At 37.3% G+C, this 27,312-nt stretch overlaps 1 protein-coding gene and 1 pseudogene across 11 annotated transcripts in view; one reads left to right on the top strand and one right to left on the bottom strand.

Annotated features, from left to right (window-relative positions):
* Positions 1–27,312, top strand: part of Unc13b (unc-13 homolog B) — a 202,965-nt gene that overhangs the window by 25,504 nt on the left and 150,149 nt on the right. For 10 of the 11 annotated variants that reach the window (XM_087184287.1, XM_013068946.3, XM_087184288.1 and 7 more), the window contains exons 2-6: positions 11,420–11,449; positions 14,966–15,065; positions 20,377–20,494; positions 23,418–23,541; positions 25,256–25,329. In XM_087184287.1, the coding sequence (XP_087040413.1) occupies positions 11,420–11,449; positions 14,966–15,065; positions 20,377–20,494; positions 23,418–23,541; positions 25,256–25,329 (446 nt within the window). The remainder of the gene's footprint in view (positions 1–11,419; positions 11,450–14,965; positions 15,066–20,376; positions 20,495–23,417; positions 23,542–25,255; positions 25,330–27,312) is intronic. The other variant, XM_087184282.1, reaches the window with a different exon arrangement.
* LOC106008564 (threonine--tRNA ligase 1, cytoplasmic pseudogene) lies at positions 7,813–10,321 on the bottom strand (annotated as a pseudogene).

The raw sequence follows: 27,312 nt of genomic DNA, 5'->3' as shown, positions 1-27,312 counted from the left end.
GTATGTATTTGCCAAAGTTGCCCTCATGTTTAGATCAGGTGGCTTTTACTAGAATAATCCTGCCTTTCTCAGAGGATGATTTAGCTCAGCATAGCTACTCTTGCTGCATTAGAAAGTGATCTGCCACTGTGCAGCTAACCCCCATGCCCCAGACCTTGCAGTACAGTTGTTCTCAAACACTGCCAAGTTATTCTCCTAGTATTGTACCTCGTTGCACCCACTCGTGGTCTCACTGCTTTAATGAGAATGTTCTTCCTATCCTGCCACAGTTTTTTTCAAATCCTGCTAGTTTGTAGCTATTAAAACACATCTGCCCCCCATATTTTTTTGTTTTTGTTTTTATGTTTTTTTAGTACAGGGGATTGAACTCAGGATCTCATGCCAGGCAGGTGTTGTGCTGCTGAGCTTAATCCCCGGCTCCCCCCATAGGTTTTTGATCTTGTGCCTGAGTTAGCACTTTTCCTTCTAAACTAGAGGGAGTATCAGTTCTTTGGTATCTTTTTTAATACTTTTTTTTTTTTTGGTGTGCTTAGTAAGTGCTTTACCACTGAGCTATATCCCACTCTCCGTTTTAATACTTTTCTGATAGCTTTTCTTCTCCTGAAAAAGCTAGATCCATTTGAAAAGTATATTACAGGAATTATAAAATACTTTTGAGATTTTGACCCTTTCCTAATTTTAATTACCTGTGTTATTTCCTTGATTATTTCTATTAAGAATTTGGTCAGGAGGGTCAAGTAGGAGTCAAACTTAGATTCTCAGTCACTGGTTCCAAGAAGTTATATAAAGTGTCTTTGACAAAGAAAATTTTTCTCTTTTAATGAAGGTAGATCATCTGTTTTTGAGATAGGGTCTCACTGTGTAGACCAGGGTGGCTTCAAACTTGCAATCCTCCTGCATTAGCTTCCTGAGTGCTGGGATTATGTGTATCACCATGCCTGGCCAGCCATCACTTTCTTAAAGACTAGATTATATTTTCCCTCATAAAAACAACAGTTTAAGATATTTTTTGTTGTTGTTTAGTACTGGGGATTGAACCTAAGTCTTTCACAATGAGCTACATCCCTCCCCCTTTTTATTTTCTATTTTGAAAGAGGGTCTCACCAAGTTGCTAAATTGCCCAGGCTGGTCTTGAACTTGTGATTTTCCTGTGTCATCTTCCCAGAGTGCTGAGATTACAGGCATGTTCCACCACACCTGGCAAGATACTACTTTTAAAAAGGCCTAAATAGGGCCAGAGGGTGCAGCTCAGTGTTGGAACATGTATTTAGCATGTTTGAAGCCTTGTATTCAATCCCCAGCACCAAACCAAAAAAAAAAAAAAATTTTAAGAGCCTAAGGAATGATTTAATGTATATTATAGTATATATGTAGGTATGTATTTTTGTGGTATTGGGGTTTGAATCCAGGACACTTTACCATTTTTTATTTTGAGACAGGGTCTCACTAGATTGCCCAGGCAGCTTTGAATTTGTCATCTTCCTGCCTCAGCTTCCTGAGTAGTTGGGATTACAGGCATGTGCCACTGTGCTTGGCTCTGTATTATAATATTTAAAATGTGATGAGATTTTTATGGGTCAATTAAAAATTCAATTGTAAAGATTATGAACAAATATGGAAAATATTTGCTACATTTTTGAGAGGAGAATGATTTTTCACTCTATGGTTTTCTTCTTACACTATTGGGTTTGATAGTATTGTTCATAAAGAAGAGGGAAGAAAAGGATCACCTTCATAGCCAATCAGAACAGCTGTCAGTTGGCTAACAGATGTCACAGTGCATCTTTATGTCCAAATATGAATGTAAAAAACAACAGAATTATACAACAGACAATGTGCAGTACTACAGAATATACAGATTGTGATGATGCCAGATTGAAAACAGGACAGTGGGATTAAATATTATTTCTGTCTTTAAAAATGTTATATATCAAATGAAAAAGCAATGGTGTTTATTGCATTTGAGAGGTGATATACCTCTTTAATCTAGATCTGAAGCAGAAGGGTTACAAAAAAGGGAACTAGTGCCACAAAACTTTGGAAGTTGTCTGATGAGTAGGACAGGCTAGAACAAGGCAGGTCCCTCATTCCCTGTGCTGGAGAACCAGGTCACTGCTTGCAGAGTCCGTGCAAACAGGATTATTCCTATAATCTCAAGGGTACCAGTGGTAGATTTGTTCTACAGCAAGGAAACTTGGAGCTGAAGTTACAAATTTTTTGAGGGGTTCTTACATATTTTGTTATTTCTCCCTTTACTTATAGGAGCCTGGGGGAAAATGGTCGGCCTTTAGTTGTGTTCCAGCATTTTCATATTGGCTTGGAGTTTTTCTAAGAGCCTCTGCTATGTAATAACTATTTTTTTCTGACATCTTTTCTCCTCCTTTTGTCATACATAGTAGTGTGGAAATGAGGTGTTTTGTGCTGGAGCCCCTCACTGGTTTGAGCCTGAAAACACAGCTTCAATATAAGCAAATTTGTTCAATCTATTATTTTCAAACAGTCTTGAAGAAATATTGATAGTGGTTGAGGCATATAATATTTTTATTTAAATATACATTTAATTTTTTTTAAATATTGAAAGTAATATGCACTTGTTTTCAAGTGAACAACTTAAAGATATGTAATTATTATTATTATTTTTTTTTCTGAGACAGGGTCTTGCTGTGTAGTGTTTACAGCCCAGACTGGCCTTGAACTCATGGTGATCCTCCTGCCTCAGCCTATGGAGTGCTGGGATTACAGGGGTGTACTACCACGCCTGGCTGTAAAGCTGTATAAGGATTCAAGAATTTAAAAATCTGATAACTTCACATCTATTCTTATCTCATCTCTAGAGGGAACTAATGCTTACAGTCCACACACTGTGTATCCTATTCATAAAAAAATGCAAGCATATATATACTTGTTAGTTCCTCTGTTTTTTTGTTTGTTTTTGTTTTTTTGAAGCAGGGTCTCCCTTTGTAGTTCAGGCTGACCCTGAACTCACTATGTAGCCCAGGCTGGCCTTGAACTCACATTGATCCTTCTGCATCAGCCTCCAGAGTTCTGGGATTACAGGCCTGCACCACCACACACAGTTCTGGTTGTTTCTAAGAACACCTTTTTCAACATAATAGCTCACATACCATATAATTCATCAAAGTATAATTAAAGTATCCAATCCAGTGGTTTTAAGTATATTTACAGTATTGTACAACTATCACCACAATCAATTGTAGATTATTATTGTCATCCCCAAAAGAAACCCTTTACCAATTAGCAATTATTCTCCATTATTTTCCAACCTCCCTAGTCCTAGGTAACTACTAATCTACTTGTTGTCTTTATATAATTTTCTATTTTGGACATTTCATGTAAGTGGAATTATTCAATATCTGGACATTTGTGGCTGATTTCTTTTACTTATACTAATGTTTTTAAGGTTCATCTAAGTTGTAGCATGTTATCAGTACTTTGTTCATTGTAATGGCTGGATAATATTCCATTGTATGGATATACACATTTTGTTTATTTGCTTAAGAGTTGATGGACATTTGGGTTGTTTCCACTTCTGGGATATTATTAATAATGTAACTATGAATATTTGTGTACAAATTATTTTTTCTAGTATTATGATTGAACCCAGGGCCTTTTTTCTGAGTTATACCCTATCCCTTTTTATTTTATTGTTTTATTTTAAGACACCGACTCTCTAAGTCACTAAGAGTGGGACCTAACTTGCAGTTCTCTTGCCTCAGCCTCCCAGAGTTTGTGCTTTGTGGCACTATGGTAGTTCCTTTGTTTATAACTCTCCTGTTCCAGAATCTACCATTAAAGAGGCATATTTCCTCTCACAATAACTCATCATTTCCTTTTTATTTGATATATAACTTTTTTTTTGTGGCAGGGTCTCACTGTGTAGTCAGTCTGGCCTTGAGCTCACGTTGTAGCCCAGGCTGGCCTTGAACTCACAGAGGTCCTCCTGCCTCAGCCTCCCAAGGTGCTAGGGTTACAGGTACATGCCACCATGCTTGGCAATATGTAATATTTTTAAAGACAGGGATAATATTTTACCCCACTACCCTATTTTTTTTTTTTTTTTTTTTGGTACTGGGGATCGAACTTGGGTCCTTGCACTTGCGCAGCAGGCGGCGAAACCACTGAGCTAAATTCCCGGCCCTGCCACTACCCTATTTTTAATGTGCCATCATCATTAGCTACTATTACAATTATAAATTGTATATTCTGTTGTATTATACATTATTTGCCCAGAATTTAATTTTTTTTTTTTGCTCGATTCTTAAATTCCTTAAGAATCAGTCATCTGGCCATTATTTATGCTTCAAGTGCCTTTTCTTTTCTATACACTGGTCTTCTTCTTCTTCTTTTATTTTTTGGTACCTGGGATTGAACTCAAGACCTCCCACTTGCCAGGCAGCTCTATGCCACTGAGCTAAATCCCTGGCCCAACACTGGTCTTCTCGAAGTACCATGAACACATAGTATGTATATTTCCCTCATGCCTTTACTCACTTTCCCTCAGCAGTTTCCTTTTACTTTTCTTATATAGATGTGGACAGTCTTCCAGGTTCATCTCAAAGTGTTCTTCATGAAGACTCTTTCTAATAACTTTAGACCTCATTCTCTGGACTCTTCGTTTCATGATCTATATCAGAGTTTCTTAGCATCAGCACTATTGATATATTCAGTCCCATAGTTCTTTATTCTGGAAAACTGTTCTATATATGTAGAATGTTTAACAGCATCCCTGTTTTCTTCTACTCACTAAATGCCAGTAGTATCACTTGAAAACTTGCCAGAAATGCAGATTCTAAAGCCTCACTGTAGTCTACTGAATCCAGAAGCCAAAGCAGAGAGGCCTAGCAATCTGTCCTTTAATAGTTCTGCAGATGGTTCTGCATGCTAACATTTGAGATTCCCATTCTTGGTTGTTTGCTTTTTTTGTGTATGTAGGAAAAAAACTTCTTTTAATTTTATTGTCAAACTAGCATACTGGCAAATTTATGCTTATTCATCAGTTAGTAATTGCAAAGCTTAATCTTTCTAAGGTAGTCTTAACCAGGCTATTCAGATGAATGTATACTTTCTGTACATTTGTAAAAAAGAATAATTGGGAAGAGGATTTGAATTGACTGAAAACTATAAAGCATACTTTGATTCATTAAAAAGAAATAGAGTTTTGCAGTAAGTGCTGCCTGAAAAGGGAGAGGGCCTTGTAAAAGATCCTGAATATCCTTTCTCTTGGAAATATTAAGTGATAGTAGATGTCAACTAAGGTAAAGCTTTCATTTGTAATGCAGGACAAAGAGAATGGCAGATCTAGCCCTTAAGTGTCCTATCTAGGCTTTGTGTCTTGAGGTTTCCCATTATCCTTTTTTCTCCTTGTGGCACTTAGTTCTCATCTTCATGAATTGATATTAGGTGCTTTTTGGAATGTAACAATTTTCTTTTTTTTTTTTTTTTTTTGCTTAAATTCTTTTATTGGTACATTTTAGGTATATAGTACGTTGACATTTATCACTGGGTACTTGTACCTGTACATGATGTATCTTGGCTCTTATTTTTTCCCCATTCCCCTGTCCTCCCTTCACCTCCTCCACCCTTCCCTATTTTCAAAGACTTTGTTTCTATTTTTTCCTTTTCTCATAATTTTTCCTTTCCCTTCTTTCCTTTCCCCTTCCCCTCCCACTTCCCCTACCCCTTTGGACCTTTTCTTCCTATTTCATATTATCAATTATTCGTTTTAATCATTTTAATCCTTATTTACACTTTCAGTTTCTCACACTAGAGAAACTATTCAGTATTTACACATGTGTGTCCTATTTATTTCACTTAATTGTATGGCCTCAATATGCATCCATTTAGCTATAAATGTCTCTGTAGTTTCTCATTCTTTATGGCTGAGTAGTACTCCATTTTATTAAAAAAAAACACATCTCTTTATCCATTTTCCAGTTGATGGGCACTTGGGCTGTTTCCAAGCTTTAGCTATTACAGACTGTGCCACTGTAAACATATATTGCTGTGGTATGATTTTTCTAATTCTTTGGGGAAGATACCCAGAAGCGGAATAGCTGGGTCAAATGGAACCTCTAGCCCTAGTTCTTTGAGGTATCTCCATACCGATTTCCACAGTGGTTGCACCAGTCTGCACTCCCACCAACAATGGAGAAGGGTTCTTTTCTCCCCACACCCCCACCAGCATTTGTTATTGGTTGAATTCTTTTTTTTTTTTTTTTGATACTGGGGATCAAACTCGGGTCCTTGTGCTTATGGAGCAGGTGGCGAAACCACTGAGCTAAATCCCTGGCCCTTGGTTGAATTCTTGATAGCAGCCATTCTTTCTGGGGAGAGGTAGAATCTCAGTGTTGTTTTCATCTGCATCTCTCGAATGACCAGTGATGTTGAGCATTTTTTCATATGCTTATTTGCTGCTTTTACTTCTTTGTCTGAGAAATGTCTGTTTATTTCAGATGCCCATTTTTGAATTGGGTCTTTGAATTTGCGGGGTCTGATTTTTTTCAGTTCTTTATATATTCTAGATAGTAGTCCTTTGTCTGAGGTCCAGCTGCTAAAAATTTTTTCCCACATTGTAGGTTGTCTCTTAGCTCTGTTGGTGGCTTCTCTTGCAGTTCAGAAGCTTTTTAATAAGATGATGTCCCAGTTGTTGATTCTTTGTGCTAGTTCCCATGCTACTGAGGTTTTGTTCATAAAGTCTTTTCCTATGCCAATGTCTTTAAGAGTTCTACCTAACTTATCTTCCAGCAAGTTTAGTGTTTCTGTCTTAATATTTAGATCTTTAATCCACTTCGATCTTAGTTTAGTGCATGGTGATAGGTATGGGTCTAGTTTTAATCTCTGACAGGTTGAAATCCAGTTTTTCCAACACCATTATTAAATAGGCTATCTTTCTTCCAATGAGGGTGGTTGGCTCTTTTGTCAAAGATGAGGTGGCCGAGTATGTCTGGAGTTGTTTCTGCATCTTTTAATCTATTCCACTGATCCTGGGGTCTGTTTCTTTGCCAGTACCATGCTGTTTTTAATCACAGTAGCTTTGTAGTATAGTTTCAAGTTGGGGATTGTGATACTCCCAGCCATGTCTCTGTTGCCTAGAATTGCTTTTGGTATTCTAGGTCTCTTCTGGTTCCAAATGAATTTTTAGATTGTTTTTTCTAGTTCTGTGAAGTATATTGTTGGAATTTCAATTGGCATTGCATTAAAGCTATATAGTAGTTTTGGAAGTATGGCCATTTTCAGTATATTGGTTCTTCCTACCCAGGAACAGGGGATGTCTTTCCATTTTCTTATATCCTCTTAAATCTCTTTTTTTCAGGAGTGCTTTAGTTTTCAGTGTAGAGGTCTTATGGTTCCTTTGTTAGATTGATTCCTAGATATTTCATTTTTTTGGATGCTATTATAAAAGGAATTATTTCCCTAATTTCTCTCTCAGTGAGTCTGTTATTTGTGTATAAGAAGGCTAGAATGTTTTTTGAGTGTTGATCTTGTATCCAGCTACTCTACTGAATCTGTCAATTGAGTCTAAAAGTCTTTTGGCGGAGTTTTTTGGGTCTTCTATGTAAAGTATCATATAGTCAGCAAATAATGACAGTTTAACTTCTTCCTTTCCTATCTTTATTTCTTTTATTTCTTTCTCTTTTCTAATTGCTGTGGCTAATGTTTCCAGAACTGTATTGAACAGGAGTGGTGATAGTGGGGATCCTTGTCTTGTTCCTGATTTTAGCGTGAAAGTTTTCAGTTTTTGACCATTTAGTATGATGTTGGTTGTTAGTTTTTCATAGATGCCCTTAATCAGGTTGAGATAAAGACCTTCTATGGAATTTAACAATTTTCTTGCCATGTGTGTTCTTTGGCCATTCCTAGGACTGGCACATACAGTCTCAGTTATAATGTCCTTTCTTTTTTTTTAAGGAAAGTTTTTTATTTGTACACCATAATCTAATTCTAGTTTTTCTTTTATCTTTATCAAACTTGGCAAGTTTTACTTCTCAATGGATTAAGTTTATAAAAAGTGCTCCCACATTACACTAAAAGCATTCTGCATGCTTTATTTCCATCGCTCAGATAATAAGATAATTTTAATGGTTCTTTAATTAACTTCATCAAATACACACTGTCTAAAATATGTCTAGGTCAAAAAAGGTTGATTGCGTAGTCATCCGTGCTGACTCTGCCGAACTAGTCCAAGTTCAGGGTAAAATGACGCTGCCCAGATAGAAGCTTCAGTTTATGGAAATTCAGCTCGTCCTTTCTCACTGAGTTAGTCCGGTCAGAGGTCTTTGTTAGAATTCTTTTTCTGCCTGTTTGCTGCAGGACTGCTTGAGCTGCTACAGGTGTTCAGTGGTTTCCAAAATAGTGTGCTCCCCATGGACCTTTTTGTCTCTTGTACAGATATTAACAGTGCCACTGGCCTTCTCTTTTTCACCAACAACTAGGATGAAGTTATACTGTGCTAACTGTACATTTCTGATCTTCTTGTTCAGTGTACAGCCTGGACTCAGATCAATGTCTGCCATGAATTTAGCATCATGGAATTGTTGCCGTACCTTTTGGGCATATTCATCACATGTTGGTCCCACTGGAACTACCATTACCTGATGAGGAGACAGCCAGAAAGGCCATTTGCCCCCATAGTTTTCAGTGAGAATAACAATCATTCTTTCCACTGATCCCAAGATGGCTCGATGAATAATCACTGGCCTTTTCTTATCATCACCATCACGGCTTACAAAAGTCATATTAAACCTGATAGGCAACTGAAAATCCAGTTGGATTGTTGCACACTGGTGGTAATGGCCAATTGCATCTTTCATCTGAATGTCAATCTTTGGACCATAGAAAGCTCTATCACCAGGATTTAACTCTCACTTTTGACCAAATTCATTCAGACTGTTTTCCAGTTGTTTCTCAGCTTGGTTCCATATTTCAATATCACCAAGGAATTTTTCTGGGTGAATAGAAAGGTTCAGTTTAAAAGAAAATCAAAATACATTATACACTGTATGGAGAAAGTTCAAACAGCCTTTTATCTCATCTTCAATCTGCTCCATAGCACAGAATATATGTCCATCATCCTGCTGGAATCTTCATACCTGGGTGAGTCCTGTCAGTGCTCCTGACAGCTCATTCCTATGCAGTACCCCAAAATCAGCTGTCCGAAGAGGCAACTCTCACCAGGATCTTGGCCAGTGATCAAATATAAGGCTCAAAGGAGAACATGTTCTTACTGTAGTGCTGCCAGTGGCTGGAGGTCATCCAGAGTCGGCTGTTGTAGATGTTGGGGGTGACTACCTCCTGGAGTCCCCTTTTCCTATATTCACTCCTAATGAATTCCGTAAGTGTATTATAAATATAGGCCCCCTTCAGAAAGAAGAAGCAACTTCCAGGGCTGAGTTCATGGAAGAAATGTAGTTCTTGGTCCCTCCTAATTTTCGTATGATCTTGGTTTTTAGCTTCCTCTTGGAACTTCTCCCACTCTTTCAACATTTTGGGATCTGGAAATGAAATGCCATAAATTCTCTGGAGAATCTCCATATCTGCTTTGCCTTCCCAGTATGTGGAGGAATTTTTGTGTATTTTTAAAGTCTTAATTTTGCCAGTGTGTCTGACATGAGGTCCCTGGCAGAGGTCTATCAAGGGGCCACACTATAGACTGTTGTAGTTGGGGTATTTACTTTTTCATTCAGTATCCGGCATTTGAAATTGTTGTACTTAAACATTTCCAGTAGAGTTTCTTTCTTAACTTCCAATCTTTCAAAAGCTTGTTTTTCTTTAATGATTTTCTTACATAAAGTCTCCAAAGAAGAGAAATCATTGCTGGACACACCTCCTTCTTCAAGGTACATGTCATAATAGAAGCCACTTTCTATTGGTGGACCATAACATAAACATCCACCACTGTAGACTCTCCATGGCTTCACCCATGATGTGAGCACTTGAGTGCCAATAAACTGCTTGAGCCTTCTCATCCTCAAATTTTAGAAGCTCTAAGGTACAATCTTCCTCCAGAGAGCGGTCTAGGTCCCAAACAAATTTGTTCACTTTTGCAACAACAGTATTATCAGCCAGGCCTTGACTAATTCCACAAACAACTTGATATGGTGTAGTTTTCCAGGATTCTGCATCGACTTGTTTATCATCAGGCAGGGTGACTTTAATCAGCTTGCTATGTTTCTCCGCTTTTTCTGCCAGAATGGAATCATGTTCTGCTTTTAGTTTATTATACATCTCAAGCCGTGTGTTAATGTATTCAGGCCAAGGATTCAACTCTGCTTGGCCTCCATCTCCAGATCCTTCCTTGTTCTTCTTCTTGGCTCCTTCCTTTCGTTTTTCCTCCCCAGCATCTACGGTCTCAGTTTCTTCATCTGTACGAGGAAGGACCTGGAGACAAGCTGCAGAGTTGCACCCTGCTTTATGAATGCAGCATTCCTGCTTCAGGGGGGCTTCTGATTATTTTTTTTTCTTTCTTTGGCCAGGGGTTTTCCATGTTTCTCCGGCTGGCCTTGAATTCTACCTTCCCATTTTAGCATCCCAAGAAGCTGGGATTTCAGGCATGTACCACTATACCTACAAGAAACAGCTCTGTATAATCACTTTGACAGGCAACCCTCTTCATATCTGTTTATTCTCAGAAAGGAGTTCTTTTTGTTTTGAGACAGCATCTCACTATGTAGTTGATGCTGGCCTTGAACTCACTATGTAGCCCAGGCTGACCCTGAACTCTCAGGGATTCTCCTAACTCTGCCTCCTGAGTGCTGGGATTACAGGTGTATGCCACACCTGGCCTAGGAGTCAATTCTTATTCTTGTTTCAAAAGCTATCATCTAAATATGTACTGTTATATACTTGTGGCATATGTGGAATGGAGAATTTTGGGGCGGGGACTAGAGATTGAACCTAGTGCCTCAGGCCTGCTAGGCAAGCGTATGGAGCTACATCTCCAGCCCAGTGATGCGTTTTAAATTAGAGATACTTATAATTTAAACCTTAAAAAGGTATCTAACATGAAATTGCTTGCATAGACTTGCCTCTCTCTACCTTCTTGTCAGCAGGCTGGCACAGAGATTTCTGCTTTGAGTATAATATTGTATTAGGTGACTTTGAAGCACTTTTTAACCAGCAGTCTCAGCAGCTTTTCTCAATAATTGAACTTGAACAAAGTGACACATGCCTTTAATCTCAGCACTTGAGAGGCTGAGACAGGAGGATTATGAGTTTGAGGCCTGCCTGGACTACATAGTGAGCTCCTGTCTCAAAAAAAAAAAAAAAAAAAAAAAAAAGTCTTACCATCCTAATCCTGCATCTAATATTGGCACATAACAGGTGCTGAAGAAATGTTGGTTAAGTAAAATGAGTAAATTTGCAAAAATTCTTCATGGTATCTCGTTTTTTTCTCTTGCAGTTAAAAGAGCCAAATTCCAGGGTTCACCAGGTAAGTCCAGCCTTCTAATGTTATGTCTTTTCTCCCCCTATACTGGCTATGAATTAATCTTTGGCTGGGCATGGTGGCACAAGCCTGTAATCCCAGCACTCTGGAGGCCGAGAAAGAAGGATTGCTGCAAGTTCAAGGCCAACTTGAATTACAGAGCAAGACTTTGTCTCAAAAAAAAAGAAAGAAAAGAACAGCAATAAATAATCTTTTAAAAACAGCATTGATTTCCTTTAGTTCATTGATTAAACTAATTTCATTAATTCAATACATTTATTAATAAAATTTTAAAAATCAATGTTGATTAAGGAACTATGTTTATCTTTATTAGTGAAAACTTAGTCTGCTTACTTTTTAGCCAATCCAATTCTTATTTCTCAAAAATAGCTATTTATAGCTGGTTGTGGTGGCAGATACTTGTAATTGTAGCACTTGGAAAGCTGAGGCAGGAGGATCACAATGAGTTCCAGGACAGACTGGGCTACATAGTGAGTTCAAGGCCAGCCTAGAATACATAGTGAGACCCTAGGGCTGGGGATTTAGCTCAGTGGTTCTGCCACCTTCCTTGCAAGCGCAAGGACCTGAGTTTGATCTCCAGTACCAAAAAAACCCCAAGAACATAGTGAGACCCTGCCTCAAAAAACAAACAAGAAAGTGGCTATTTAGAGCTTTTTATATGTCTTTTATGTGTATATGCATGTAGACGTAAATGGATCATACTATATCTTTGTACAATGTGCTTCCTTCAACAACATCAAAAAAGTCTGTATAATTGTGTATTTGTGTGTGTGTGTGTGAGTCTTTTTAAGAGGCTATGCAGAATTGTGGATTTGTATGCACCTTAGGTACCTGATAGATGAATATTTATGTTGTTTCTAATTTTTTTTCTATCACAACCAATAAATGTTCTTGTGGATTTATCATTGTCTATTTCTACAAGTATATTTGTATGCTAGGGTCTAGAAGTAGAATGCTGGGTCAAAAATGTATATCTAAAATAAATTTGGTAGCTGCTTCAGGATTGTCCTTTTTTTTTTGAGACAGAGTCTCGCTGTGTAGTTTAGGCTGGCCTTGAACTCACTGTATAGTCTAGGCAGGCCTCAAACTTGTGACATTCCTCCTGCCTCAGCCTCCTGAGTGCGGGGATTACAGGCAAGCACCACCACATCCAGCCCTTGCTTGTACTTCTTTTTTTTTTTGGTACTGGGGATTGAACTCAGGTCTTTCCACTGGCAAGGCAGGCAGCAGAACCACTGAGGTAAATCCCTGGCCCCCTTGCTTGTACTTCTTAAAAAGTCTTTTTTTCTGGAAGGTGCTGGAGCTTGAACCTAGGGCCACAAGCATACAAAATATGCCTTCTAGCACTGAACTACACCCTAGCCCTGAAACTTTTTACTAGACTGTACTGAGACCAAAAGTATATAAATAAACATCTTTTCTAAATCCCTATCAACATTAGATAATATACATCTTTGTCCATCTGAATATGAAAAATGGCATCTCCTTATTTAAATATGCATTTCCTTAATTGTGAATGTCAAATTACAAAGTCTGGTTTCTGCTTTGGGGAGGGGGTCTGGGGGTTACTGGAAAAATATGAACATGCTTAGGAACCTAGGGAAACTTGAAAAACAGACCTTGGTACAGCAGGAAATAAAGCAGTTTCTTGAGCCCACTATTTTCTCTACTGGGTTAGGGTTTCTCTTCCTCGTGAGGATCTCCTCTGTTCTCCTTTCTTTCGCAGCTGTGTTTCTCTGCTTACCCATCTTATCCAAAATCTATAATAGCTTCTCCAATGGAGTCTATATGCCTTTCCTTCCTGCTTTAGCACCAATCCCCACTTACCAGTATTTTGTTTTTCTTTTTTCCCTTCCCATCTAAAATCTTTTGAGAAGGAAACAGATTGATCTCTGCATTTGGCAGCACTCTTACATTGTGACAATCTCTGGTCTGGTCAGCTGTGTGTGATTGGATGCAGGGATGGAGAACAAGATTGTATAATACAAAACAGCTTGGGCTGGGGGTGTAGTTCAGTGATAGAGCACTTGCCTAGCATGTGTGAGACTTTGTATTTGATCCCCAGCACCACAAAAATAAAAAACGCCAGAAGAGTAGCTCATGGTCTAATGTCTTAGTATTACTGGATATGCATGGGGATTCCCTTTATACGTATGGGCTTTTATGTTTATGTATCTTTAGTATAATTATAAAGTTTCCATGTTGGTAAGTATAAAACTACATAATTTTAAATGATACTTGAAAAATTTGTTTTCTATTAGAAGTATGTGAGAAAACCCATTTTCTCATATCTTATCTAACATTAATTATTTTAAATAATATTTGTGAATTTGATGAGCCAAAAGTGATAGTTTTCTGTTTTTCCATTTTATAAAATGATGGATTTATTATATAGAAAAATGAACCCTCAGTTCAGTGCTATGAATAAAGGGTATGTAGTAAGGTGACTGTAAAATATATTTTATTAAGCAGTGGGTCAGACTTTGAGTTCCAGGCCACAATTTTGTTTGTTTCTGTGTGTGTGTGTGTGTGTGTGTGTGTGTGTGTGTGTGTGTGTGACAAGTTCTTACTATGTATTTCAGGCTGGCTTTGAATTCATTATGTAGGCCAACCTGGCTGGCCTCAAACTCATATCAATCTTCCTGCCTCAGCCTCCCAAGTGCTGGGATAACAGGCCTGTGCTACCACACCTAGATACCTTTGTTTTTTTCTTAAATTTTTATTTGTTTGTTTGGTTTTTTACTGTACTAGGGATTGAACTGAGGGCCTCTGCACTGAACTGCATCCCTGACCCTTTTTAGAAAAGTTTTTATTTTGAGACAGGTTGTTACCAAGTCACTAAATTGCCCAGACTGGACTCAAATTTGGGGTCTTCTTCCCTCATCCCCCCAGAGTGCTGGGGTTACAGGTGTACAGGTAGGGTTACAGTACTACCTTTGCTTAGTACTCAGTTTATTTTCTCAGGTTACAGAATTTCTTTTTCTCAACTCTGTGTTAATGTTTCTTTTTATGTAATTTATGCCGTAGACCAGACTATGTAGATCAAATTTCAAATCCACTTCCTTTATGATTTTTTTTGTTTTGATTCTTGTTTCTGTCAAGAGCTTGGCAGTTGGTATCTTACATTTTGTTAGTTTTGGTTTTTTTTTTTCTAAACTACAGGTGGACTATAAAACCAATTCAGTAAGTTTTGTCCCACTAGAATAGAAAATATCTAAGCTTTTGTGTCAATTTGCATATGTAGATAAATCTCTTCTAGGTTGTATGCAAAATGTGTTTGTCAAAATTTGAAAAACACTATTAGATGTATTTTTGAAGTTAGTGTGTAGTTGTATAATTCTTGCAACTCTACTGTGCCTTCAATTTTACAATATATAGCTTCATTTTTTCTGGCACATTTAATACTTTAACTTGTATACTACTTAATTTAAAGGGCTTTCTGAGATTGGGTAACAATCCAAGTACTGAGTATAATATATTTATTTTATATTTTTTTCAAAGATAAATTTAACACATATGTAACCCTGAAAGTACAGAATGTAAAGAGCACAACGGTAGCAGTTCGTGGTGACCAGCCTTCTTGGGAACAAGATTTCATGTTGTAAGTACTTTGCAGCAGCAACATCTATATGTTCTATAATCTTTCTAAGGTAATGGCATTGCATGACACAAAAATTTTTGTGTATGTCTAAAATTTATAAAGTGTGCTAATATCATTAAACAATTTTTGAAAACTGCAGTTACAGGACTAAGTGAGATGTGAGATGTGTGGTAGGAAGGTGAAGTGTATCTTCATTATTTTTTTTTTTATTTTTATTTTTTTTTAGCACCAGGGATCGAATTCGGGTCCTTGCACTTACACAGCAGGCGGTGAAACCACTGAGCTAAATCCCCAGCCCTATGTTCATTTTTTTTAACCTCTTATGGAGTGTGTGTGTGTGTGTGTGTGTGTGTGTGTGTATGGTACTGGTGATTAAATTCAGGGCCTTTGCACAAAATTGTATCCCCAGCCCTTTTTATTTTGTATTTTGAGACAAGGTCTTGGTAAATTGCGCAGGGTGGGCTTGAATTTGCAGTCCTCTTGCTTCAGCTTCCCAGAGTTCTGGGATTACAGACATGTGCCACAAGCTCAACTTCATAATCTGTTCTAACGTGATTGATGACTGTGAGTAAGCTCCAATTTAATTTATGTGAGTGATAATACTACTGAGTCAGATTTTCTGAATGGTCAGAATTAGGATATAATACAATATACTTAATATGATATTAAACATAACTTCATCTTTGATTCTTAAAAGGCTCTGAGGAAATGTGGCTGTGTGTGTTTGGATGTACCTAAGTCATCTGCTTTAGAGGATGAAGATTCTAGGCTTAAAGTCCTTTTGCTTTATTGAGAGAAAATGTTCTACGTGCATTTAATTGTAAACATTAGTAGAATTTGAATAAGACAGAAAATTAATATATTTTTATTTTAAACTCTGGCTTTGAAAATTTTAGGAATTCCTCCGCCCCCCAACAAAAGGGCAGAAAATTATAGACTATCATATTGAAGGACTGGGCTAATCACTTAGCTTTTCTGATGCCAGTTTTCTTATCTGTTAAGGGCTTCCTTTCTTAAAAAGGTTATACTTATTTTCTTAAGAGTAGGAGGTAAACACGAAGGGGTCAAGAGAAAATATGTAAATTCTTCTTTGTAAATTTTTGTAAAGTTTGAAATTAAACTGAATATGCTTTGTTAAGTTTTACAGTACAGCTGAGAGAGAGATAAGGGATGATTTTTATTTTTATGGTGAACCATTCTAATCCCCTGGGCATTAATGACTTGCTCCTTAAAGTACCATTTAGGATGCTTTATCATGATAGTTAAATGGTAGTGATACTTAATAGTAAGCTTATGAAGGTATAAACTAACATGACAGCAGAAGAGATAGAGCAAAAAAGATGGGTAGAAGGTATTATGGTAGTGAAACTAAAAAATTTGTTAGAATGGTTGGGCAGGTGGTGTGTTCCTTTATTTCTCCCCTCTCCTGCCTTCCTCTGGGGATCAAACCCAGAGGAAAGCATGTGAGACTGATTTTCTACTGAGCCATACCTCCAGCCTGATACTTATTAGAGTAGGGGTTAATGTCCAATCAATTATGGATAAGCTTATATTTGAGGTTCTTACTGGCAGGTAGGCTGTAAGTACAGAAGATAGTTTTAAACTTTGACCTTCCACTTAGGGAGGAAGTCTGGTTTCAAGAAATATTTTGGCCAATGGAAGGCATAAGTGTAGATGAACTCTTAGGGAGAGAATGCATACAGAGAAGAAAGGACTGGACAGAGCTGGAGAGCAGCAGCAGTAGAGGGAATTAAAAGAGACTAAGTAGGAATGAGCAGAGAGAGGGAAATCCAGGAGATGGAGGTGTCAGTGGAAGCCGAGGCCTCAAATAGAAAGAGGCTAATTGTCACATTTCTTACTGGCTGTCTCGCAAGATTATAAGCCTCATTTATTCCCTTTCTTAGTTGTAGTGACATGAGAGTGAGATTACCTGTTTCCTTTTTTACACATGTAGTATGCAGATTCAGCAATAAACAGTTTACATAAGTCTCTTCCCATGTTAGCCATACCACAGTGTGGCTGTGATTTATAAACGTAGCAATCCTACTGTGTTCTGGCTTACAGTGCTAGGATTTTGTTGTAATTGTTCCTAGCACATGGAGCACACTGATGTTTTGCAGTTTCTCATCAGGTTAGCTAGCTTTATTCTTACATGTTTATCCCATCGCCTGTAGCACTTCCCTTTAGGCTTTTTGTAATATGTGTGTTTTTCTTCCATCTTGCACAGTAAGATGCTGTGTGAATTTTATCCCCTTTTACACATGGTTTTTATTAGCTATTTTTTGTACCTTTGTGTTCCTCCTCTTCTGTCCTTTTGTTACCAGCAACTCCAATGCTAATCTCTGCCTCTTTCCTTTTTCCTTCTTCCTGATGTATTATGTAACAGTTTCTCATATTTATACTTAATATTTCTGTGTCTAATTTTTAGAATTAGATTTTTCTTTATTTTCTTCCTTTTTTCCTACCTTAGTCCCCTCCCTTTTGTGTGTGTGTGTGTGTGAGACTGGCAATTGAACCCCGGGCTTCATGAATACTAGGCAAATGTCACCACTGAGCTACATCCTCAAAACTTTGTATTTTGAGACAAGGTCTTGACAAATTTTCCAACTTGTCCTTGAACCTTTAATCCTTTTGTTTTAGCTCTGGAATAGCTGGGATCATAGGCATGTGCCACCATACCCAGCTTAGATTTTCCCCTTTCTTCCTTCTTTCCGTGTGTGTGTGCGTGTGTGTGTGGGGGGGGGGGTACTGGGGATGGAACTCAGGGCTTTCACACTGGGCTAATCCCCAGCTCTTTTTATTTTGTATTTTGAGATAAGTTCCCTCTAAATTGCTCAGGCTAGGCTTGAACTTGTGATCTTCCTGCCTCAGTCTCCCAGTGTGCCACCATGCCCAACCTAGATTTTTTTTTTAAGACAGGGTCTGCAATGTAGTCCAGGCTGGCCTTGAACTTACTGTGTAGCTCAGGCTGGCCTCCAATGCCTAGCAATCTTCTTGCCTCAACTTCCCAAGTGCTGGGATTACAGGCATGCACTACCACATCTGGCCGATTGATCATTTTTTCATACTTACTGGTGTGAATATTTGTAGCCCAGAATCTTGTACATACACATGCACCTATACTCTTGAGTTAATTAAGAGTAAAGCTTCTCTAGGGCTCTAGGGAAGAGGCATAAATAGAACTCACAGCCTTCTCATTGTGCCTGCTGAGCACATTCTTCTAATAGAAAATCTCACTGTTTGAGTCTTATTCTTTAGAGAGTTCTCTGAAGAACAGATCTTTAAAAATCTAAGTCAAATTGTTAAAGACCTCTGGCTAGCCAGGCATGGTGGTACACACCTGTGCTCCCAGCACTTGGGAGGCTGAGGCAGGAGGATTGCAGTGAGTTCGAGGCCAGCCTGGGCTACATAGTGAGTTTGAGGCCAGCCTGAACTACCTAGAAGACACTGTCTCAAAAGACAAAAACAAAAGACCTCTGGCTATTTCTTTTATCTCTTGGTTTAAGATGCTATTTAGCAATTCTTTAGGAATATTACATATGTATCTCTAAGCAGTTTTTCATTTGCAGCTTCAAATTAAGGAAGTCAGATTTAGGGGTGTTACATGTATTTTTCAAAGGCTGATTAATTAAAATGAGTAAAACTGACAAAAATTTAGTTTCCTCACTGTGAATACCTAATTTAATGGCTGAGTAAGTCACCTAGTAGTTCATTTATTTTTTGGTGGCTTTGTAAAACTCTTCAGATAGGGCCGGGGATTTAGCTCAGTGGTTCTGGCACCTGCCTTGAAAGTGCAAGGACCCGATTTCGATCCCCGGTACCAAAAAAAAAAAAATCTTCAGATCGCTTGGAAGTTTTGGAGATAAGAGCCCCATTCAATGTTATATGTCTTCCTCAAAGTACCAAGGCATATTTAAGTGCTCAGAAAATATTAAGTGAACACATGAATGCCTTAGCACATTCTGTGCCGTGTTTATGTAAAAGGGAAAGATTTTCTTCACTTCATGCATTTTCAGCACACTTGACATGGATTCTATGGCTATTAATACACATCTCAAGCTTGTGCACCTGAGAACACTTGTAGTATAATAGGGAAGCCAAGCATGCTTTTTTTTTTTGAGATGGTTCTCATCAGGCTGCGCTGGAACTTGAGATCCTTCTGCCTCGCTTCTTTAGTACTGGCGTTACACGTGTGTGCCACCTTACCCAGCTGAACCACACACTTGAAACAACTTCTGATGAATAACTATTGATTTTCTGAGAATGGCTTTTGGCTGGAATTGGCCTTCTCTCATTTTTCTTGCCTTAATTTCATTTCCCCCTCAAATAAACTTGTGTTTCAAGAAAGCTTTCTAGAGAATGTTTTGAGCATTAACATATTTTTGTGTTCCACCCTAAGATTATGGTTATGCTTAATTTAGTTCTTTTAAGCAGGGTACTCTAACATCTGTGACCTTGCTTTTACACAGTGGTTATCTGGCTCTTTCTGGGATGACTTATTTTCAAATAATTTTTCTCTGGTTATTATTATAGGAAAATCATTATGTTTATCATTACCTTATGATAATCATTTTTCTGACAACGATTGAGTCTTCCAGGAATTGAGTGATATGAAGTACACTGTAGTGTCCCTCATCTGCCTCTGACTTCATGTTTCCACTAAACTTACATGTTCCTTGAGACCTTTTACTTTTGCTGGGAGTCTTATAAATTTTGTGAGAAAGACACACTTTTCCTAAAAGTTCTCTGTATACAGTCCATAGGTATAAGTTAGGGAAGTGTTAGTCTTACTATCGTTATGGCTTATGTCTAGATGGCACCGCAAAGCCTCATGAAGTCATAGGTGTGACTTTTTCAGAGGTGGTTGGAGCTAGAGTGTGTGATGCTGGAATTGATTCGTGGTGCAATGCTAGGATCAAGGGCACTAGGATTAAGAGTGTGAGTGCTACCTGCCCTAAGTAACTTAGATAAGATATAAGGGATAGAAAGAGCTATGGTCGTCCCTTGATTGCTTTCGCTTTGCTACCTTCTGCCCTCTATGAATTCTTTCTCCTCTGTGATGCCTGTTTGCCATGCCACCCTGCCTTGAAGCCAGCCAATTATGGACTGAAACCTCTGCAAGCTGTGAGCTAAATAAACTTTTCTTCCTTTAACTTTGGGTGTCAGGTATTTTGTCTCAGTAACAGTTTGGTTTTCTGTAAAGATAGGATCCTGGTGAGAAATTATTCAAAGTTAGCTAGACAGGTGATGCAGCTATTTCCCCCACACACATTATCTGATTTTCCTCAAAAGGCTTTTTTCTTTCCTTTAGTGAGATAAGTCGTCTGGACTTGGGTCTAAGTGTGGAGGTATGGAACAAAGGACTGATCTGGGACACCATGGTGGGGACCGTGTGGATTGCACTGAAGACTATTCGTCAGTCGGATGAGGTCAGTCAGTGCATTATGAATGTGACCCTTGCTTTTCCTCATTTTGTCTCCACTTTAGCTGGATTACTCTGATCCTTTTCTGATTAGAGGGAATGTGACCTGCCAATTCTTTTTTGAGAAAAATCAAACATTTATTGAGTACATGTTTATTTGGCAATAACACAGTTTCTCAATAAAAAGATGAGCTGAATTCCTCCAAAACAGAAGAAAGCAGTTTCCCATCATTCCAAGCTTAGACTCAAATCTGTTATTTTATATTCCCTTTTAATAACTTTCAAAATATACAAAATATTTGGAGGAAGATATTCTCATTGTTCTAAAACCAAAATATTTTAAAATAAAAATAGCTTAAGGGCAGTAATTTCTAAATATCCCAGTATATCATGATACATTCCTCTAGCTTTTAAAACTATTGCTACTTAAAATATTGTTATACTTATGGAAAATACTTGGAAAAAGTGAAATATATGCTTCCTTTTCCAGTTTCTCATTTCAGGAATAGGTGTAGTTTCTGATTTCTACCATCCATCTCCTTAACAAATTTTGTGTTATAGTATCCATCAGAAACCACTGGTCAGCTCTCAAATACTGATGGCAATGCATGTGAAACAGGCATGCTCTGCTAAATTTACAATGGATGAAATATTCTAAACAATATTACAAACCTTGCATTATTTTTGCACAAAATGATAACACTCCAATATTCCCTGAAGAAACTTAATACAAAGGTTGAAAACAGGTACTGCCCACCATTGTCAAAGTCATTTACTTTTTAAATGACATATATGCTATTGCATTCTCTTCACCAATTTTTAAAAGGGGTCACAATCATACTCTACATATAAATGTGTTCACATATTTTAACTGTGTATATAAACAACATAATCAAAAGCTACACATTGGTTCTCAGATTTGATATTAAAATCACTGACCACAGATTCTCCAAATACCATTCACAATGCTAGTGGTGAGAAAAATTATTGGCAGAAGCTTTCATTTGAAAATTGTAAGAAAATAATCTTGTTAGACATTTGAAATTATTGGTAGAGACAAAGTGACAATTTAAACTTTCCAAAGTAAGTATAACACTGATTTGCAAACACTTTTAAATTGTTCAGACTAATATGCCATTCTGGAACTGACAGATATTTGAATAACATTATGTTCACTTTTAGTTTTTTAAAAATTCTTATACCCCTTTTAGACTTGTGTATTAAGTTCATATAACTTAGTTTTTGAAATTTAGTTTTAAGTTCAGTGAATTATGAAACAAACAACAAACATCAAAACAGTTTAGCTGGACTTTAATAGGCAAAAAGGGTTTACTTTGGCAATGTATAAAATATAACTATTACAGTAAAAAAATTTTGTTAAATAGTAAAATGTAATAAGGCAATTATTAAAGACATTTGAAATTGCATTTAATAAATGAATAACTGGCCCCACACCCGACATATTGCATCCTATGTTTCTTCTCTATTTACTCTAAGGAACCAAAAAAGTTATTTTAAAACAGTAGATCAGTGGCCTTTCTAAAAACATCTCAGATTCTGATTGCAATCATAGTATTACAAAGTATGTATCTGAAAAAGATAATAAATATTTTAAAAAGTTTTTTCATTTTATGTCTCTACCATTCCTGTTTTCTTGAATCCATTTGTAACAATTAACTGAAAGCATCCTCCTGAGCAATAGACGTGATCTAAGGCTTAAGCTACCATTCAAGGCAAGGCAGTGATTCTCAAGCCTCCTTTCCTATGTATGAGTATCATGTGGGAAAACTGCTACAAGAGTTTCCTGGGTCCCCTTTAGACCTAACGAAGCAGTCCCTTCAGGCCTTCCTTCTCTGAATATGTGGCAAGTCTCACATAACGAAACATTTGGTTTGGCTAAAGAACAAAGTTGAAATGGAAGACATTTGTTTCCATAGTGACCTGCCAATTCTTAATCTCCCCGCAGAGAAATGTGCTCTTCCTATGTCCTGTGACTGAGCCCCAGTCGGGTGAACTCAGAGGTGCCAGAGTGCCTCTTTGACCTTCTCAGGTGGACAGCCTCATCTGAGTAATGAACCTGCATGCACACATTCTCCCCAACAGTGTCCTGGAAAGAGTCCATCAAACTTCCTTAGCCAGCTGACTGGATTCTATTTTTTGCTTTGTTTCTTTGAGTTACCCAGGGAAATGGTTTCAGGCCTATTCTTCAGCATGTAACCCCCTAATAGAATTTAAGGAACTACAAAGCTTGGAAATTAGTATTTGTACTGTTTCTTGGGAATTAGTATTTGTACCGTTTCTATACATTATTTGTAGAACCATCCCACTTCCTCAGATTAGACTGAAACTCTGATAACATCATTTCCCTATATATACTCACTTTGTATCCAGACAGAAGCTATTATATTCCTATTTGACTCTAACATGAACCATGAGTTTTCTCTGAGAGTGGAGCTGTTGAAGATACTGCCTCTATTTTCTGTATTTCTTTTATTTCTAGCTAAATCTCTACATTCCTAGGCAGATAGGCAATTTATTTTCATTACAGCCCTTGTTCAATTCTATTTAACTAAGCAATGTCAGTAGCTCTTTATTGTTAAGAAACAGTGATACATATTATGAAGTGATACACTCATTAAGAACCATGTAGATTAAATATTGATCCATGGAAATGCTTAGTTTTAGAGTTTGGTACTTCAGAAATTCTGTCCTCCTTGGGCTTGCAGAGAACTGACTACCATGAAAGCTCCTCTCCTTATTAAACGGGAAGAACAGGAGCCACATACTGTACAGGTGACAGTGGCCTTTTGCCTATCAGGATGAGTGACCCTTAGAAGCTCTCAAAGAACCTCAGAGAAAAACACCTGACTCTTTAACTAAGAAGGGATCCAAGAAGGATTAAAATTTAATTTTGGATTTTTGTTTCCCAGGAAGGGCCCGGGGAGTGGTCTACCTTGGAGGCAGAGACATTAATGAAAGATGATGAGATTTGTGGAACTAAAAACCCAACTCCTCATAAAATTTTGCTTGATACAAGATTTGAGTTGCCATATGGTAAGTCTGTTTGATGAGATTTAATTTTTTTATTTTATTCAGACAGGGTCTTTCTGTGGAGTTCAGGCTGGACTTGAACTCAATATATAGGCCAGGTGATCCTCTTGCCTCAGCCTCCTGAGTGCTGGGATTACAGGGATACACCATGACACCCAGCACTGATGATTTTAAAAATCACTTAATCCTTTTTGTCATATTGTTTGACATTGTTTGCTAGTTGTTTCATTAATGTCTTCTCAGCTATTTCCTCAGAGGGCATACTGTCTTCATCCACTCAGTGTCCCATGACGTTAGTATGGTGCTCATTAAAGAATCTACTCTAAAAAAGCATGTTCTTCAAGTCATTTAGTCTGGTAACTATTGTAATGATCTGTGAAATATCTACTTGTGAGATTTATTCTTTAACATTTATCACAAAGTGTATATATACCTTATGATTTATTAATTTTAAATAGAGCTGGGTGTAGTGGCATATGCCTGCAGACCCAGAACTTTGGGAGGCTGAGGCAGAAAGAGTGCAAGTTCAAGCCTAACCTAGGCAACTTAGTGACTTAATGAGACTTTGTCTCAAAACAAACAAAAAAATAAAAGATAAAACAAAAAAGTAAAAAACTTTGAATACTGATAAATAGAATAGTATCTTTGTGTGTGTGCCTGGGTGGGGTACTAGAGATGAGACCTAGGAGCACTGTACCACTGAGCTATTTCCACATCCTGGGTTTTTTTTTTTTTTGAGACAGAGTCTTGTTAAGTTGCGCAGGCTGGCCTCAAACTTGGAGTCTTCTTGCCTCAGTCTCCCAAGGAACATGTGCCAGCACACCCAGCTAGTATATTACCTTTAAAAGTAGATTTTAAAATCACAAAAGACACATGATAAAAATTCAAATAGTGAAGAAATATATGTGGATAGAAAATTAATAGATTCTTGTTCTACTTCCTTCTACCTCCTTTGCATTCCCCAGATGCAAAATACTGTTAACTTTTTTTGTGTCTTGCTTTAGACACAAGACATTTATTTTCTAGAAATTTCTTTTGATAAAATTTAGGTTAGAGAGATATGTAGTATTGTATAAACTACTAAAACATGTATCTTGGACATTGTTCCATGTTATAGTTTAAGATCTTTCTTCTAGATCTAAACAAGTGCCTTCACCATAATATATCCAAGTAATCCTGAACTGATTGACATGTAGGTTGTTTCTAGTTTTTTTTAATTGTACATATTTCTCTAATTTAAAAATCTGTGTTTCTATGGCCATTATGAGTCTAGGATAAATGCCTTATCATAGAATTGCAAGATTAAAGATGATACACATTACTACATATCTTAGATGCTGCAAAATTACTTGTTTTAAAAAGTTGGACAATTTATATTCTTTTTTTTCTTTTTTTTTAAACTATGTAGTCCAGGTTGGCCTGGAACTTGCTATGGAAGCCCAGGAGGCCTTGAACTTGTGATTCTCCTGCCTCAGCCTACTGAGGCATGTCTGAGCTTCAGTTTCTTCATCTGCAAAATAGAACACTGGAACTAGTATAGTAGTATATTGGTTTTTGCAAAGATTTAAAATCATATTCATGGCAAGAACTGAGTCACTAGTAAAATTCATCTATCACTACCACCTTTCAAACTATAATCATTTGACTAAAAAAGTATTATCTACTGATGAATGAAATATGGTCATTATGACTGATATTTCTTCTTTTTTTATGGTAGATATCCCAGAGGAGGAAGCCAGATATTGGACTTACAAATTGGAGCAAATCAATGCCTTGGAAGCTGATAATGAGGTAGGAATGGTCTTATTTGCAATGTGGAGAGGCAGGGAAAATCTTTGATACATTTTATAAGTTGTCCAGGAAAGGGCCCAAGAGCATGTTGTCCTGAAGAATGAAATAAATTTCATTAAGGAAAAAGGGCAATTAAAGTCTTGAAATTACATTAGAAAGTTCTATCTCCTCCTTTTGTTTTCCCCAGTGTCCTTCAGTGACACTAGTCTGGCTGTAGTCTGTTGAGAAGGGAGCTGCTACCAGGGAATCTGTCCTCATTTTTTACATAACCGAAGACAAGGGATTTCTAATATTCCCACCCAGATTTTTGGATATTATTTTTATTTATGTGTTCTTTTTAGGGATAATTAGACTATTTGTATTTTTTTTATATTTGGGATTTAATTTAGGGCTTTCTCAATGAGCTTTTTAAAAATTTTTTCTTTTGAGACAAGGTCTTGCTGAGTAACCCAACCTGGACTTGAATGGCAATCCTCCTGTTTCAGCCTTCCGAAGTACTAGGATTACAGGTGTGCACCACCACCTGTGTTGGTCTTGCTTTTATAATTTATCTCTAGAAATGAGTCTAGTGTGTAGAAAAGAACACATCAGGTCAATCTGGGGTGTCAGGAAGGGGGAACAGTTTTGTTATTGACAGTTTGGGAAAAAGAGTGTTTGCTTTTGTACATGTTGGGCTATTAAAATAGGTTTCATTATAAGGTAGAATTTCAGTGTCAAGATATTTCAATGGAAATGCCTAGTAAGCAACTTTATGTGACAGTCGAAAGTTGAGGATTGAGTGTGGTAGGGAGTTGTAGACATGAAGTTTAAATTCATCAGCATACTGGTAGCAATTGAAGTCATAGTAATGAAAAAGCTTGCTCAGGTAGATCATGTAGAGAAAGTATTGAAGAAGAACAGGACAAAATTTTGGGAAAAATCAAAGATAAGAGTCCTGGGAAATAAGAGTCAGAAAGAGCTGTTAAAAGGGAGAAAGTAAGAAAAGTTCATGGAACAAAGGAAAAAGAAAAGGAAAGGTTTATGGAACAAAGACAAAAGAGATTCACCATAGAAATTATTGCATAGTATCACAGGCTCAAAGAAAATGAATTCTAAAATAGAGCTATTGGTTTTTTTTCTATCCTTGCATGTATTCTGGGCTTTTGTTCTCCTTAAATAGTAGGTAGCCTTTCAAATTTCTATCATCTTGTCTTAGTAAAGAAAGAAACTGTACTTTTAAAAAAGTAAATAAATATTTTTATCATAAGATATAAAGACATATTTTGGAAGAATTATGTTATGTGACTTCAAAATCACACCAAACTTAGGAAATTAATAGCGTCTCTATATTGACTCAAACTTATGAATTTATAAGTAAAATATATATGTTAATGGAACTTGGGGAAACAAAAAAAAATGAAATAGAATTCTGACTAAAACCAAGAAAACAAAAAAATAAGGTTGTTTCAGGAGTAGAATATGACAAATACAAAAAAATGTGAAGCCAAGTATGAACTGTAACTATGAAATGTTTTGCTTTTTCAATGTCAATAGATAGGACAGTTTTTTCTTTTTTGTTTTTGTTTTCTGAGATGGTCTCACTATGTAATATAGGCTGACCTTGTATTGGTTAGGGTTCACGAGAGGAACAAATTTAATATATTTTTAAAAAAACAACAAATTCGCAAGGTAGGCTTACAACAGTTGCCTGAAAGTCATGGGTGAAAAAGTGCAAAAGGGCTGTCTGTGACAGCAGAGAATCCAGTCAAAAGTTGAAGGCCTGGAGCTCACTGAAGAGTCCCCTACGAGTCTGTGTCAGAAAACCAAAAAGATTTGCATTTTTGGGCTGAAGAGTGTGCTGGAAACCTGGAGAGGGACATCCAAGGGTGAGGGCGAAGACTTGAGCTCTTCCAAAGAAGCAAAAGCTAGACTTCCTTTTCCTTTCCTTTTTTATTCCATCTGGGCTACAAGCCTCTTGGTTGGTGCTACCCACATGCAGGGGTA

Source organism: Heterocephalus glaber, unplaced genomic scaffold (assembly GCF_053883595.1).
Source record: "Heterocephalus glaber isolate CG9 unplaced genomic scaffold, H.glaber_assembly_v1.0 deba00001481, whole genome shotgun sequence".
Classification (NCBI taxonomy): Eukaryota; Metazoa; Chordata; class Mammalia; order Rodentia; family Bathyergidae; genus Heterocephalus; species Heterocephalus glaber.
Note: the sequence above shows the minus strand (reverse complement) of the source record. Positions and strands in the feature narration are given on the sequence as shown.